The sequence below is a fragment of the Heteronotia binoei genome, chromosome 2, assembly GCF_032191835.1.
Source record: "Heteronotia binoei isolate CCM8104 ecotype False Entrance Well chromosome 2, APGP_CSIRO_Hbin_v1, whole genome shotgun sequence".
Lineage (NCBI taxonomy): Eukaryota > Metazoa > Chordata > Lepidosauria > Squamata > Gekkonidae > Heteronotia > Heteronotia binoei.
The window spans coordinates 7,003,879-7,020,256 of record NC_083224.1 but is presented as its reverse complement, the minus strand read 5'-3'; the positions used below and the strand labels follow the sequence as shown (position 1 = coordinate 7,020,256).

The following is a 16,378-nucleotide window of genomic DNA, read 5'->3' as shown; positions in this document are numbered from 1 at the left end:
AGGGCAATTGGTTTGTGGATGTGCCCATTGTTTGGTGGGGCTTCCTGGAAGGGTACCACACCCCCTCCAGCCTAGAAAGAGCAGCTCTCCAGTAGCCCTGGCCCCACTCAATGCACAGCAGCCAAGAAGGTCTGAGCGCCTGCTCCGGCTGCAACGCCACTGAGGATGTTCTCCGCAGCCGAGAACGAAACGTCTGGAAGAAAACTTTCTCCAGTAGAACACGGCACTTGAGCCCGAAAGATTCTACAAACCCTAATGATGTTACCAGCCGTGAAAACCTGAAATCTTTGAGAATAAATATTTATAGCAATATGACATGAAATCAATTACAATACAGAAGCCGCACCCGCACCGTAGTTTCAAGAAAGGCAAAATTGTCCAAAATTACAGTGCACAGGTCCGAGTTCCGGCAATTTGATGGAGATATTCCTGTGCGGCGAGCCACAAATACAACGCTACAGGGTTGTACTAAGTCCCCTGTTTCACAATACAAGCTTCCACGAGCTTTACCATTTCTTTATACGTTTTACAAGAGCACCGGGCTTCAGAATTCTTGGCTCACGCAGGAGCCCAATCAAATAATGATTGCAGCGTTAAGAACATAAGAGAAGCCATGTTGGATCAGGCCAATGGCCCGTCCAGTCCAACACTTTGTGTCACATAAGAACATAAGAGAAGCCCTGTTGGATCAGGCCAGTGGCCCATCCAGGCCAACACTCTGTGTCACATAAGAACATAAGAGAATCCCTGTTGGATCAGGCCAGTGGCCCCTCCAGTCCAACACTCTGTGTCACATAAGAACATAAGAGAAGCCGTGTTGGATCAGGCCAATGGCCCATGCAGTCCAGCACTCTGTGTCACATAAGAACATAAGAGAAGCCATGTTGGATCAGGCCTGTGGCCCCTCCAGTCCAACACTCTGTCACATAAGAACATAAGAGAAGCCATGTTGGATCAGGCCAATGGCCCATCCAGTCCAACACTCTGTGTCACACAGTGGCCAAAAAAAATTATATATATATACACACATAAAAAATTATATACACACACACACACACACAAATATATACACACTGTGGCTAAGGGGCACTGATGGACCTCTGCTCCATATGCTTATCCAACCCCTCTTGAAGGTGGCCATGCTTGTGGCCGCCACCACCTCCTGTGGCAGTGAATTCCACATGTTAATCACCCTTTGGGTGAAGAAGTACTTCCTTTTATCTGTTTTAACCTGTCTGCTCAGCAATTTCATCAAATGCCCATGAGTTCTTGTATTGTGAGAAAGGGAGAAAAGGACTTCTTCTGTATTTGTGCTTCGCCGCACAGGAATATTTCCATCATATCATTGTCGAGAAGACCCTTTGGGACTCCCGTGAATACTACTCCTCTGTCAGAACTCGGACCTCTGCACTGTAATTTTGGACAGTTTCGCCATTTTGAAACTGGGGTGCAGGTGTGGCTTCTATATTGAGCTTTTATATGGGGCGGGATGGTGGCTCAGTGGTAGAGCATCTGCTTGGTAAGCAGAAGGTCCCAGGTTCAATCCCCAGCATCTCCAACTCAAAAGGGTCCAGGCAAATAGGCGTGAAAAACCTCTGCTTGAGACCCTGGAGAGCAGGGGAGGGATGGTGGCTCAGTGGTAGAGCATCTGCTTGGTAAGCAGAGGGTCCCAGGTTCAATCCCCAGCATCTCCAACTAAAAAGGGTCCAGGCAAATAGGAGTGAAAAACCTCAGCTGGAGTCCCTGGAGAGCAGGGGAGGGACGGTGGCTCAGAGGTAGAGCATCTGCTCGGTGAGCAAAAGGTCCCAGGTTCAATCCCCGGCATCTCCAACTTAAAAGGGTCCAGGCAAGTAATAAATATTGCTAGCAATATTTATTCTTTTTCTATGGTTTTTTCCCCCTGTTCTGAGGCTGGTTACTCGTGGAGGCATTTACCTTTTCCCCTGCTCCACCTGGGGATTGGCAGCTCTACGAGCAGCCTTCCTTACCCGACTTCCACGTGAGGATCGGAGAGCTCTCCACACCCTGGGAAGGATGCCAGCGGCACACAGAGCCCAGCTGGGGAAGGGACGGGGCAGGCCGGCCGGAGCGGCTGCCCCTGGGCTCTGAGGCAGAGAGGCCACCCTTCCCCCACCCCCGCCAGGCCGCGTCTGCAGCTGCACACAGACAGCAAACCCCCCCCCCTCCACCTCCCCGCCCGGATCTCCAGCAGCAGCAGTGGCAGCAGCCAGGTTGCCGGAGGAAAGGGGCCAGGCGAGACGGTTCTGAAGGCAGATACAGGAAGCCGGCGCGAAAGCGGCATGCTGACCAGGCCGAGGAAGGAGCACTGCTCTCGCTCTCTCTCCCTCCCTCCCCCTCCGCCCTCGCCCGGCTTCGTCCTCCAGCTCCTCAGAGCCCCAGGAAGAAAGAGAGCGGCGACAGAAGCAAGGAAGCCATTCCAGTTCTGCTTTTCCCAGGCCTGCACTCTGCAATTTCAGCATGGAATGGGGACGGCGCAGCAGCTGAAGAGAGGCCCTTCTCCTCTGGCTGGGGAGCCCTGAGGGGGGGGGGAACGATCTGTCTCCAGCCCCATCGAAATGTCACCGAAATAAGGGCACTTGAAGGGAGGCAGGGAGATGGGGGGTTGAGAAGGGCGGCGGTGTTGGAAAAGACACTTGGAGAGCCAGTTTGGTGTAGTGGTGAAGTGCTCAGACTCTTATCTGGGAGAACTGGGTTTGCTTCCCCCACTCCTCCACTTGCACCTGCTGGGATGGCCTTGGGTCAGCCAGAGCTCTGGCAGAGGTTGTCCTTGAAAGGGCAGCTGCTGGGAGAGCCCTCTCAGCCCCACCCACCTCACAGGGTGTCTGTTGTGGGGAAGATATTGTGAGCCACTCTGAGACTTTGTCCGTGAAAGGGCAGCTTCCGGGAGAGCTCTCTCAGCCCCACCCACCTCATGGCGTGTCTGTTGTGGGGGAGGAAGATAAAGGAGATTGTGAGCCTCTCTGAGACTCTGTCCTTGAAAGGGCAGCTGCTGTGAGAGCCCTCTCAGCCCCACCTACCTCACAGGGTGTCTGTTATAGGGAAGATAAAGGAGATTGTGAGCCACTCTGAGACTGTCCTTTAAAGGGCAGCTTTTGGGAGAGCTCTCTCAGCCCCACCCACCTCATGGCATGTCTGTTGTGGGGGAGGAAGATAACGGAGATTGTGAGCCTCTCTGAGACTCTGTCCTTGAAACGGCAGCTGCTGTGAGAGCCCTCTCTGCCCCACCCACCTCACAGGGTGTCTGTTATGGAGAAGATAAAGGAGATTGTGAGCCACTCTGAGACTCTGTCCTTGAAAGGGCAGCTTCTGGGAGAGCTCTCTTAGACCTACCCACCTCATGGCGTGTCTGTTGTGGGGGAGGAAGATAAAGGAGATTGTGAGCCTCTCTGAGACTCTGTCCTTGAAAGGGCAGCTTCTGGGAGAGCTCTCTCAGCCCCACCCACCTCTCAGGGTGTCTGTTGTGGGGGAGGAAGATAAAGGAGATTGTGAGCTGCTTTGAGACTCTAAGAATCAGAGTATAGGGCAGGATATATCATCATCATCTTCATCATCATAATCATCGTCTTTTTTTTCTCTGCTTCAATTACAGGTGAGGACTTGGGGCAGGTAGCGGTGGCGTTGCCAGCCTCCAGGTAGGGACTGGAGATCCCCTGTATTACAGCTACACAGATGGCTTATTTGTTCCTTTATTTATTTATTGGGAGGGCATTTTTTGTAGCAGGAGCTCCTTTGCCTATTAGGCCACACCCCCCCGATGCAGCCAATCCTCCAAGAGCTTGCAGGGCTCTTCGTACAGGGCCTACTGTAAGTTCCAGGAGGACTGGCTACCACAGGTGGGTGTGGCCTAATATGCAAAGGAGTCCCTCCTACCAAAAAAAATATAAGACCTGACTGAAAACATTTATAATCCACTTCTCCTAGAGAAAATGGCTTCTTTGCAGGACAGACTATCATTATATCATACCCCAATGAAGCCCCTCCCCTCCCTAAACCCCACCTTCCCAGGCTCCGCCCCAATCTCTAGGTATTATACCCCAATGAAGCCCCTCCCCTCCCTAAACCCCACCCTCCCAGGCTCCACCCCAATCTCTAGGTATTATACCCAAATGAAGCCCCTCCCCTAACTAAACCCCACCCTCCCAGGCTCCACCCCAATCTCTAGGTATTACACCCCAATGAAGCCCCTCCCCTAACTAAACCCCACCCTCCCAGGCTCCACCCCAATCTCTAGGTATTATACCCCAATGAAGCTCCTCCCCTAACTAAACCCCACCCTCCCAGGCTCCACCCCAATTTCTAGATATTATACCCCAATGAAGCCCCTCCCCTAACTAAACCCCACCCTCCCAGGCTCCACCCCCAATCTCTAGGTATTATACCCCAATGAAGCCCCTCCCCCCTAAACCCCACCCTCCCAGGCTCCGCCCCCAAATCTCTAGGTATTTTCAAATCCAAAGCTGGTAACCACCCTAGGTATAGGGCTGCCAAGTCCAATTCAAGAAATATCTGGGGACTTTGGGCGTGGAGCCAAGATCAAGGCTGTGACAAGCACAACTGAACTCCAAAGGGAGTTCCGGCCATCACATTGAAAGGGGCGGCACACCTTTTAAATGCCTTTCCTCCATTGGAAATAATGAAGGATAGGGGCACCTTCTTTTGGGGCTCATAGAATTGGACCCCCTGGTCCAATCGTTTTGAAACTTGGGGGATACTTTGGGGAGAGGCACTAGATGCTGTACTGAAAATTTGGTGCCTCTACCTCAAAATACAGCCCCCCCAGAGCCCCAGATACCCGCGGATTAATTCTCCATTATTTTCTATGGGAGTAAGTCTCCACAGGGAATAATGGAGTTCCCAGCAGACATTTCCCTCCCCTCCCCCCGCTTTCTTACAACCCTGACGCGGGGGGAGGGCCTCCAAACCAGGGGATCCCCTTCCCCCACCTGGGGATTGGCAACCCTACCTAGGTAACTGTGAATTTTCAGTCACCTCCTCATCAAAATCCAATCCAGTTGAACCCCATAAACGTGGCAAGTGGGAAATCCTAATCCCTGCCACCTTAGGTGTCAATTTCTCTCCCACCATGCAGATAAAGAGCCGTCGAGGAAGCTGGTTCCAGAAGGCCCAGATTGCCTAGCGTTGCCAACTCTGGTTGGGAACTTCCTGGAGATTTGGGGGGCGGAGCATTGGGGAAGGGCTTCGGTGAGGTCTAAGGCCACAGAGTCCACCATCCAAAACATCACTTCTGTTTGCAGGTCACTTGTAATTGTGGGAGATCCCAGGTGGAGCACAGGGAAGGTTTCTTAGCTGGGATTGGGTGGCAGATTCCACCCTTCGAAGGAGCCATTTCCTCCAGAGCAGTGTGTCCCATTTGCGGGGTCGTGACCCGGTACTGGGTCACAGAAGCCTCAATACCAGGTTGTCAGGGGAAGCCCATGAGCCCCTGCCCCCACCCCTCAATATTTATCTTTGGCGCTGCATGCCGCGCCACGCCGTGCTCCAGCCCCTGCCCCCCACGCCACCGCCTGTAGCACTCAAACAGCGCTACAGAGATTGTGAGCAGGCCAGAAGCCCTCCGCCGTCCCTCTCTGATGTTCATAGATATCATAGAAGGGGATTGGACTAGATGACCCTGGAGGTCCCTTCCAACTCTATGATTCTATGACCTAGTCCAACCCTCTGCCAATGCAGGAAACTCACAAATACTTCCCCTTAAATTCACAGGATCTTCATTGTCGTCAGATGGCCATCCAGCCTCTGTTGAAAAACCTCCAAGGAAGGAGAGCCCAGTTAAAGCATAGAATCCTAGAGTTTGAAGGGACCTCCAGGGTCATCTAGTCCAACGCCCTGAACAATACAGGAAACTCACAAAGACCTCCCCCTAAATTCACAGGATCCTCATTGCTGTCAGATGACCATCTAGCCTCTCTTTAAAAACCTCCAAGGAAGGAGAGCCCAGTTAAAGCATAGAATCCTAGAGTTTGAAGGGACCTCCAGGGTCATCTAGTCCAACCCCCTGAACAATACAGGAAACTCACAAACACCTCCCCCTAAATTCACAGGATCCTCATTGCTGTCAGATGACCATCTAGCCTCTCTTTAAAAACCTCCAAGGAAGGAGAGCCTACCACCTCCCGAGGAAGCCTGTTCCACTGTGGAATCGCTCTAACGGTCAGGAAGTTCTTCCTTATGTGACACAGAGTGTTGGACTGCATGGGCCAGTTAATGCCAAATTTGTTCATATCTGCTCATTCTATAGAACATGCTCTGCTGGGGAAGAGGACAGGGCAGGGAAACCCGGCTGCTTAATGGCTGAAATTCCAGTCCGACCAGGTTTTGAGCTTCTGAGAAGACAAGACACATTCCTGTCTTGAACATCCAATTCACTGCTGCAGGAGGTGGTGGCGGCTGCAAGCATAGCCAACTTCAAGAGGGGTTGGGATAAAAATATGGAGCAGAGGTCCATCAGTGGCTGTTAGCCACAGTGTCTTGTTAGAACTCTCTGTCTGGGGCAGTGATGCTCCGTATTCTTTGTGCTTGGATGGGCCACTGGCCTGATCCAACATGGCTTCTCTGATGTTCTTATGTGACGCAGTGTGTTGGACTGGAGGGGCCACTGGCCTGATCCAACATGGCTTCTCTGATGTTCATATGTGACGCAGTGTGTTGGACTGGAGGGGCCACTGGCCTGATCCAACATGGCTTCTCTGATGTTCATATGTGACACAGAGTGTTGGACTGGAGGGGCCACTGGCCTGATCCAGCATGGCTTCTCTTATGTTCTTATGTGACACAGAGTGTTGGACTGGAGGGGCCACTGGCCTGATCCAGCATGGCTTCTCTTATGTTCTTATGTGACACAGAGTGTTGGACTGGAGGGGCCACTGGCCTGATCCAACATGGCTTCTCTGATGTTCATATGTGACACAGAGTGTTGGACTGGAGGGGCCACTGGCCTGATCCAACATGGCTTCTCTGATGTTCATATGTGACACAGAGTGTTGGACTGGAGGGGCCACTGGCCTGATCCAACAGGGCTTCTCTTGTGTTCTTATGTGACACAGAGTGTTGGACTGGAGGGGCCACTGGCCTGATCCAACATGGCTTCTCTGATGTTCATATGTGACACAGAGTGTTGGACTGGAGGGGCCACTGGCCTGATCCAGCATGGCTTCTCTTATGTTCTTATGTGACACAGAGTGTTGGACTGGAGGGGCCACTGGCCTGATCCAGCATGGCTTCTCTTATGTTCTTATGTGACACAGAGCGTTGGACTGGAGGGGCCACTGGCCTGATCCAACAGGGCTTCTCTTATGTTCTTCTGTGACACAGAGTGTTGGACTGGAGGGGCCACTGGCCTGATCCAGCATGGCTTCTCTTATGTTCTTATGTGACACAGAGTGTTGGACTGGAGGGGCTCTCGGCATGCTGAATTTGCACCAATCCGACATTTGTGTGATGCAAAATATATTCAACCTTGATGGTTCCCCTTGCCTCCTCTAAGTCAGACGGTCCCTCTTTCAGAACATGGGAGTTGGCATGCGCAATCACCGTGGCCAGTAACCCCCGCCTTACGTATCCATCAAGGACTTTATTTCTGGAAAACAGAGGCGCCAAACTCTCAAATGAGGTAGAAGAAGAAAAAGAAGACGTTGGATTTATATTCCGCCCTTCACTCAAAGTCTCAGAGTGGCTCACAATCTCCTTTATCGTCACCTCCCACAACAGACACCCTGTGAGGTGGGTGGGGCTGAGAGAGCTCTCACAGCAACTGCCCTTTCAAGGACAACTCCTACAAGAGCTCTGGCTGACCCAAGGCCATTCCAGCAGCTGCACGTGGAGGTGTGGGGAATCAAACCCGGTTCGCCCAGATAAGAGTCTGTGCACTTCACCACTACACCAAACTCAAATTCAGCTCAGGAGATGCTGAGGATCAAACCTGAGACCTTCTGCATAGAATCATAGAGTTCGAAGGCACCTCCAGGGTCATCTAGTCCAACCCCCTGCACAATGCAGGAAACTCACAAGCACCTCCCCCTAAATTCACAGGATATGCATTGCTGTCAAATGGCCATCTAGCCTCTGTTGAAAAACCTCCAAGGAAGGAGAGCCCACCATCTCCCGAGCAAGCTTGTTCCACTAAGGAATCGTTCTAATGGTCAGGAAGTTCTTCCTAATGTTGAGCCGGAACATCTTTTGATTTAATTTCAACCCACTGGTTCTGGTCCTACCTTCCGGGGCCACAGAAAACAATTCCACAGCATCCTCTATAGGACAGCCCTTCAAGGACTTGAAGATGGTGATCATATCACCTCTCAGCCGCCTCCTCTCCAGGCTAAACATCCCCAGCTCCTTCAACCTTTCCTCATAGGACTTGGTCTTCAGACCCCTCACCATCTTCATCGCCCTCCTCTGGACTCGTTCCAGCTTGTCTAGATCCTTCTTAAAATGTGGTGCCCAAAACCGAACACAAGACTCCAGGGGAGGTTCTACCAGAGCAAAGCGATACCATCACATCACGTGATCTGGACACTAGACTTCTATTGATACAGCCCAAAACTGCATTTGCATTTGCATGCCGAGCAGGTGCACAGTCACTGAGCCTCAGCTCCTCCTAAGGGCTCTCCAGGTCTCAGGCTGAGGTCTTTCACATCATTTCCTACAAGGTCCATTTCACTGGAGGTGGCAGGAATCGAACTGGGACCTTCTGCATGCCAACAGATGATCTGCCACTGAGCTACGCCCTCTCCCCTAAAGACAGTACCTGACTGTGAGCAGAGCTGTCTAATATTGAATCAAAGCCTCTGTCCAGCAAAGTCAGTCTTGTCTACTCAGTCTGGCAGCAGCTCTCCAGGGTCTCAAGCTGAGGTCTTTCCCATCACCTGGTCCTAAGAACATAAGAGGAGCCATGTCGGATCAAGCCAATGGCCCATCCAGTCCAACACTCTGTGTCACATAAGAACATAAGAGAAGCCATGTTGGATCAGGCCAGTGGCCCATCCAGTCCAACACTCTGTGTCACATAAGAACATAAGAGAAGCCCTGTTGGATCAGGCCAGTGGCCCCTCCAGTCCAACACTCTGTGTCACATAAGAACATAAGAGAAGCCATGTTGGATCAGGCCAGTGGCCCCTCCAGTCCAACACTCTGTGTCACATAAGAACATAAGAGAAGCCCTGTTGGATCAGGCCAGTGGCCCCTCCAGTCCAACACTCTGTGTCACGTAAGAACATAAGAGAAGCCCTGTTGGATCAGGCCAGTGGCCCCTCCAGTCCAACATTCTGTGTCACATAAGAACATAAGAGAAGCCATGTTGGATCAGGCCAGTGGCCCATCCAGTCCAACGCTCTGTGTCACATAAGAACATAAGAGAAACCCTGTTGGATCAGGCCAATGGCCCATCCAGTCCAACACTCTGTGTCACGTAAGAACATAAGAGAAGCCCTGTGGGATCAGGCCAGTGGCCCCTCCAGTCCAACACTCTGTGTCACACAGTGGCCAAAAAAACCCCAGGTGCCATCAGGAGGTCCATCAATGGGGCCAGGACACCAGAAGCCCTCCCACTGTGCCCCCCCACCACCAAGCACCAAGAATACAGAGCATCACTGCCACAGACAAAGAGTTCCATCTATACCCTTTGGCTAATAGCCACTGATGGACCTCTGCTCCAGATGTTGATCCAATCCCCTCTCGAAGCTGTCTAAGCATGTAGCTGCCACCACTTCCTGGCCTTTAACTGGAGATGCCAGGGATTGAACCTGGGACCTTCTGCATGCCAAGCAGAGGCTCTTCCACTGAGCCAGGACTCCCCCTCCTGGCTCTCCAGGGTCTCAGGCTGAGGTCTTTCCCATCCCCTCCTGCCTGGTCCTTCTTAACTGGAGATGCTGGGGATTGAACCTGGGACCTTCTGCAGGCCAAGCAGAGGTCTTATTACTGAGCCATGGCCCCTTTCCAATGCAAATTGCATCAAACAGGGCTTTTTTTGCAGCAGGAACTCCTCTGCATATTAGGCCACACACCCCTGATGTAGCCAATCCTCCTGGAGCTTATAGTAAGCCCTGTACTAAAAGCCCCGTAAGCTCTTGGAGGATTGGCTACATCAGAGGTGTGTGGCCTAATATGCAACGGAGTTCCTGTTCCAAAAAGAAGCCCTGTAGGTGACCTTTGGCAAGTGCCTGCCCTTACCGGCCTCAGTTTTGCTACCCTCCACCTGTGAAATGGGGATAATCACGTACAGGTACAACGGACTGTTGCAAGTTAGCACTTGAGTGCTCAAAAATGCAACGTTAATTAATCACAAGCGAAAAGAAGAAGATATTGGATTTATATCCCGCCCTAGACTCGGAATCTCAGAGTCTCAGAGCGGTCACAATCTCTTTTTACCTTCCCCCCCTACAACAGATACCCGGTGAGGTAGATGAAGATAGTGGATTTATATCCCGCCCTCCACTCCGAAGAGTCTCAGAGCGGCTCACAATCTCCTTTCCCTTCCTCCCCCACAACAGACACCCTGTGAGGTAGATGAAGATATTGGATTTATATCCCGCCATCCACTCCGAAGAGTCTCAGAGCAGCTCATAATCTCCTTTACCTTCCTCCCCCACAACAGACACCCTGTGAGGTAGATGAAGATATTGGATTTATATCCCGCCGTCCACTCCGAAGAGTCTCAGAGTGGCTCACAATCTCCTTTACCTTCCCGCCCCCCCCTACAACAGACACCCTGTGAGGTAGATGAAGATATTGGATTTATATCCCGCCCTCCACTCCAAAGAGTCTCAGAGCAGCTCATAATCTCCTTTACCTTCCTCCCCCACAACAGACACCCTGTGAGGTAGATGAAGATATTGGATTTATATCCCGCCGTCCACTCCGAAGAGTCTCAGAGCGGCTCACAATCTCCTTTCCCTTCCTCCCCCACAACAGACACCCTGTGAGGTAGATGAAGATATTGGATTTATATCCCGCCGTCCACTCCGAAGAGTCTCAGAGTGGCTCACAATCTCCTTTCCCTTCCTCCCCCACAACAGACACCCTGTGAGGTAGATGAAGATATTGGATTTATATCCCGCCCTCCACTCCGAAGAGTCTCAGAGTGGCTCACAATCTCCTTTACCTTCCTCCCCCACAACAGACACCCTGTGAGGTAGATGAAGATATTGGATTTATATCCCGCCGTCCACTCCGAAGAGTCTCAGAGTGGCTCACAATCTCCTTTACCTTCCTCCCCCACAACAGACACCCTGTGAGGTGGGTGGGGCTGAGAGGGCTCTCACAGCAGCTGCCCTTTCAAGGACAACCTCTGCCTGAGCTATGGCTGACCCAAGGCCATTTCAGCAGGTGCAAGTGGAGGAGTGGGGAATCAAACCCGGTTCTCCCAGATAAGAGAGCTCTGGCTGACCCAAGGCCATTCCAGCAGCTGCAAGGGGAGGAGTGGGGAATCAAACCCGGTTCTCCCAGATAAGAGAGCTCTGGCTGACCCAAGGCCATTCCAGCAGCTGCAAGGGGAGGAGTGGGGAATCAAACCCGGTTCTCCCAGATAAGAGAGCTCTGGCTGACCCAAGGCCATTCCAGCAGCTGCAAGGGGAGGAGTGGGGAATCAAACCCGGTTCTCCTGGATAAGAGTCCCCAAACTTAACCACTACACCAAACTGGCTCTCTTTGAGTTTGCCGTGAAAATGCATTCCATAAGTGACAACATTTCCTCTCATGCTCCTAAGTCCTGGTGCCTCTGTAGGGCTGCCATTTGGGAGGGAAAACTCTATGGTACAAAAGGTGCCGTAGCGTTTTTACCTCCAAAATGGCTAAAAAAAAAAAAAAAAAAGCCCTGGACAATAGAGTTCCCCTGGAAATGCCTAGAGTGGTCACTTTGTGACGTCGCCCGCATGATGACGTCACTTCCAGCCAACGTCATCGTGTTGCACGCGCTCTTGGCCACCCTATGCCTTTCCGTCCCCAGGGCCCATCTACCACATATGAACATATGAAGCTGCCTTATACTGAATCAGACCCTCGGTCCATCAAAGTCAGTATTGTCTACTCAGACTGGCAGCGGCTCTCCAGGGCCTCAAGCTGAGGTTTTTCACGCCTACTCGCCTGGACCCTTTTTAGTTGGAGATGCCGGGGATTTAACCTGGCTGGGACCTTCTGCTTACCGAGCAGATGCTCCACCCCTTAGCCACCGTCCCTCCCCTGCTCTCCAGGGTCTCAAGCTGAGGTTTTTCACGCCTACTTACCTGGACCCTTTTTAGTTGGAGATGCCGGGGATTGAACCTGGGACCTTCTGCTTACCGAGCAGATGCTCCACCCCTGAGCCACCGTCCCTCTCCTGCTCTCCAGGGTCTCAAGCTGAGGTTTTTCACGCCTACTTGCCTGGACCCTTTTTAGTTGGAGATGCCGGGGATTGAACCTGGGACCTTCTGCTTACCAAGCAGATGCTCTGCCACTGAACCACCATCCTTCCCCTGCTCTCCAGGGTCTCAAGCTGAGGTTTTTCATGCCTCTTTGCCTGGACTCTTTTAGCTGGAGATTGAACCTGGGAGCTTCTGTTTACCAAGCAGATGCTCTACCAGTGAGCCATTGCCCCTTCCCTTAGACATATGAACAGATAAAGCTGCCTTTTACTGAATCAGACCCTCGGTCCATCAAAGTCAGTCTTGTCTACTCAGTCTGGCAGCAGCTCTCCAGGGTCTCAAGCTGAGGTTTTTCACACCTACTTACCTGGACCCTTTTTAGTTGGAGATGCCGGGGATTGAACCTGGGACCTTCTGCTTACCAAGCAGATGTTCTGCCACTGAGCCACCAACTCTCCCCTGCTCTCCAGGGTCTCAAGCTGAGGTTTTTCACGCCTACTTGTCTGGACCCTTTTCAGTCGGAGATGCCGGGGATTGAACCTGGGACCTTCTGCTTACCAAGCAGATGCTCTGCCACTGAGCCACCATCTCTCCCCTGCTCTCCAGGGTCTCAAGCTGAGGTTTTTCATGCCTACTTGCCTGGACCGTTTTGAGTTGGAGATGCCGGGGATTGAACCTGGGACCTTCTGCTTACCAAGCAGATGAACCTTCTGCTTACCAAGCAGATGTTTCGCCATTGAGCCACCGTCCCTCCCACACCTCCTCCTAGCCTGCCTTTGCCCCCTTCCTGCACTTGGGAGATGGTTTCCCATTCCTCCCGCCTGTGGGGGAGATTAAGACGCAGCCTCACCGCCCGGTAGGTCTTCTTCTGCCCAGCGTGCTTGGGCGCCTTGCCGGGTTCCGCGGAGCTCTCCACGTGCATCGAGTAGATGATGTCGAAGAAATCTTCCACCACGGCCACGCGCTTGAGGGTCACGCCTTCAGGCTCTGACAGACCGTCCGCCCCCTGAAAGAAGACGGGCAAGTTGGGTTAGTCTCTGTGATGATGGGGACAGGTGGGGGATGACGTGAGGGAAGAGGGCAGTGGGGTAGGAGGGAGGGGAAAGGGAGGAGCAGCATCCCAGCCCTATAGTGCTTTGGGGAGAGTTGCTCCTCAGCAGAGTTCCCATCAGGGCTACAACTGCTGCTGCAGAGAATCCAGGAAGCTGCCTTCTACTGAATCAGACCTTTGGTTCATCCAGGTCAGGCTTGTCTACTCAGAATGGCAGCCGCTCTCCAAGGTCTCAGGCAGAGAAAGGCCTTTTCCACCATCTATTATCTGGTAGAAGAAGAAGATGGAGAAGGAGGAGAAGAAGTAGAAGGAGGAGGAGGAAGAAGAGGAGGAAGAAGAGGAGAAGGAGAAGATGGAGAAGGAGGAGGAGGAAGAAGAGGAGGAGGAAGAAGAGGAGGAAGAGAAGGAGAAGGAGAAGATGGAGAAGGAGAAGAAGTAGAAGGAGGGGGAGGAAGAAGAGGAGGAGGAGAAGGAGAAGATGGAGAAGGAGAAGAAGTAGAACGAGGAGAAGGAAGAAGAGGAGGAGGAGAAGGAGAAGAAGGAGAAGATGGAGAAGGAGGAGAAGAAGTAGAACGAGGAGGAGGAAGAAGAGGAGAAGATGGAGGAGGAGGAGAAGAAGTAGAAAGAGGAGGAAGAAGAAGAGGAGGAGGAGAAGAAGCGGAAGATGGAGAAGGAGGAGAAGTAGAAGGAGGAGGAAAAAGAAGAGGAGGAGGAGGAAGAAGAAGAGGAGGAGGAGAAGGAGAAGAAGACGATGACTGCAGATTTATACCTCGGTTCTTCTCTCTGAATCAGAGACTCAGAGTGGCCTACAATCTCCTTTATCTTCCTCCCCCACAACCTACCCCCTGTGAGGTAGGTTGTGCTGAGACAGCAGCCACCCTTTCAAGGACAACTCCTGTGAGAGCTATGGCTGATCCAAGGCCATTCCAGCAGCTGCAAGTGGAAGAGTGGGGAATCAAACCCAGTTCTCCCAGATAAGAGAGCTCTGGCTGACCCAAGGCCATCTCAGCAGCTGCAAGTGGAGGAGTGGGGAATCCAACCCAGTTCTCCCAGATAAGAGTCCGCACACTTCACCACTACACCAAACTGGCTCTCAAGAAGACTGCAGATTTATACCCCACCCTTCTCTCTGAATCAGAGACTCAGCGCGGCTTACAATCTCCTATATCTTCTCCCCCCACAACAGACACCCTGTGAGGTGGGTGGGGTTGGAGAGGGCTCTCACAGCAGCTGCCCTTTCAAGGACAACCTCTGCCAAAGCTATTGCTGACCCAAGGCCATTCCAGCAGCTGCAAGCGGAGGAGTGGGGAATGCAACCCGGTTCTCCCAGATAAGAGTCCGCGCACTTCACCACTACACCAAACGGGCTTTTAGCTGGAGATGCTGCCAGGGTTTGAAACTGGAACCTCCTACACGGCAAGCGGACGCTCTACCACTGAACCCAAATTCCTCCCAAAGGCAAAAGAAAATCAAAGGGGAGGATCAGAAAAGAAGCACAATTGACCCAGATATTCGCACTTGTTACATGCACAGAAGCCTCGGCTACAAACTGGGGAGATTTCCTGGGACGTGTGCCCTGTCCTTTTGACTGCCTCTTGCCTCAGTTCAGAAACATTCTGCACGTTTTGTCACCCAACCCTCGCTGTCTGAGCGACTGAAGAAGGTGTAAGCTATTGGACAATTCCCTACGTAAGCATCTACCACTCGTACGGCCTTCAAATTTTTCATCCCCTATTTACAAGTGGCCAGAACAATGCTTGGAAAACACAGTCCGGAGTTAGCCATTGCAGGTTTTCCAGGCTGTATGGTCGTGGTCTTGGCAGTGAAGAAGCTGCCAAGGCCACAGAAGTACAGCCCGGAAAATCTACAACAGCTAATGAACTCTGGCCGTGAAAGCCTTCTACGACATACTGATACAGTCCACAGTCTCGCCCAAGTTTTTTTAAAAAAATTATTCCCAGAAATTCAAACTGGCACCCAGCAATTAAGCCACTAAAAACCTGAGCTGATTAATCTACCGGTTAAATAAATACATTTGTTTGTTTGTTTGTTTTTGTTTGTTTCTTTGTTTGTTTTATTTAAGTGGTCGAGTTAGCACTAAGCGACGCAGAAACTCCCTGGGTGACCTTGGGGCGGTCGCACACTCTCAGCTGTATGCACCTCACGAGGTTGTTGAGAAACTAAAATAGAGGAGAATGATACAAGCCGATTCGGGTCCCAGTTGGAAAGAAAGGTAAACATGAAGCAAACAAAATAATAAGAAGAAGAAGAATTGCAGATTTATACCCCGCCCTTCTCTCTGAATCAGAGACTCAGAGCGGCTCACAATCTCCTTCCCCCACAACAGACACCCTGAGGTGGGTGGGGCTGAGAAGGCTCTCACAGCAGCTGCCCTTTCAAGGACAACCTCTGCCAGAGCTATGGCTGACCCAAGGCCATTCCAGCAGCTGCAAGTGGAGGAGTGGGGAATCAAACCCGGATCTCCCAGATAAGAGAGCTCTGGCTGACCCAAGGCCATTCCAGCAGCTGCAAGAGGAGGAGTGGGGAATGAAACCCGGTTCTCCCAGATAAGAGAGCTCTGGCTGACCCAAGGCCATTCCAACAGCTGCAAGAGGAGGAGTGGGGAATGAAACCCGGTTCTCCCAGATAAGAGAGCTCTGGCTGACCCAAGGCCATTCCAGCAGCTGCAAGTGGAGGAGTGGGGAATGAAACCCAGTTCTCCCAGATAAGAGAGCTCTGGCTGACCCAAAGCCATTCCAGCAGGTGCCCAGACACACCTGTTAGCCAACACAGATGTCGAACCAGGTCCTGGGGATGCAAACTTTATAAATGACACAGGCGAACCCAATTTCTTTTTTTTTACTCCAAACACAAACAAAAGCAATCGATTCCCAGCAGTTAAAAACAACTGATTTTCTGGGGAACTCACAAAGCCCCCAATAAACGTAATCAT

At 51.9% G+C, this 16,378-nt stretch overlaps 1 protein-coding gene across 1 annotated transcript in view; it reads right to left on the bottom strand.

Annotated features, from left to right (window-relative positions):
• NOL4L (nucleolar protein 4 like) overlaps nucleotides 1–16,378 on the bottom strand; it is a 245,452-nt gene that overhangs the window by 147,456 nt on the left and 81,618 nt on the right. The window contains exon 2 of the mRNA XM_060230527.1: nucleotides 13,225–13,380. Within this exon, the coding sequence (XP_060086510.1) occupies nucleotides 13,225–13,296 (72 nt within the window). The 5' untranslated portion in view covers nucleotides 13,297–13,380. The remainder of the gene's footprint in view (nucleotides 1–13,224; nucleotides 13,381–16,378) is intronic.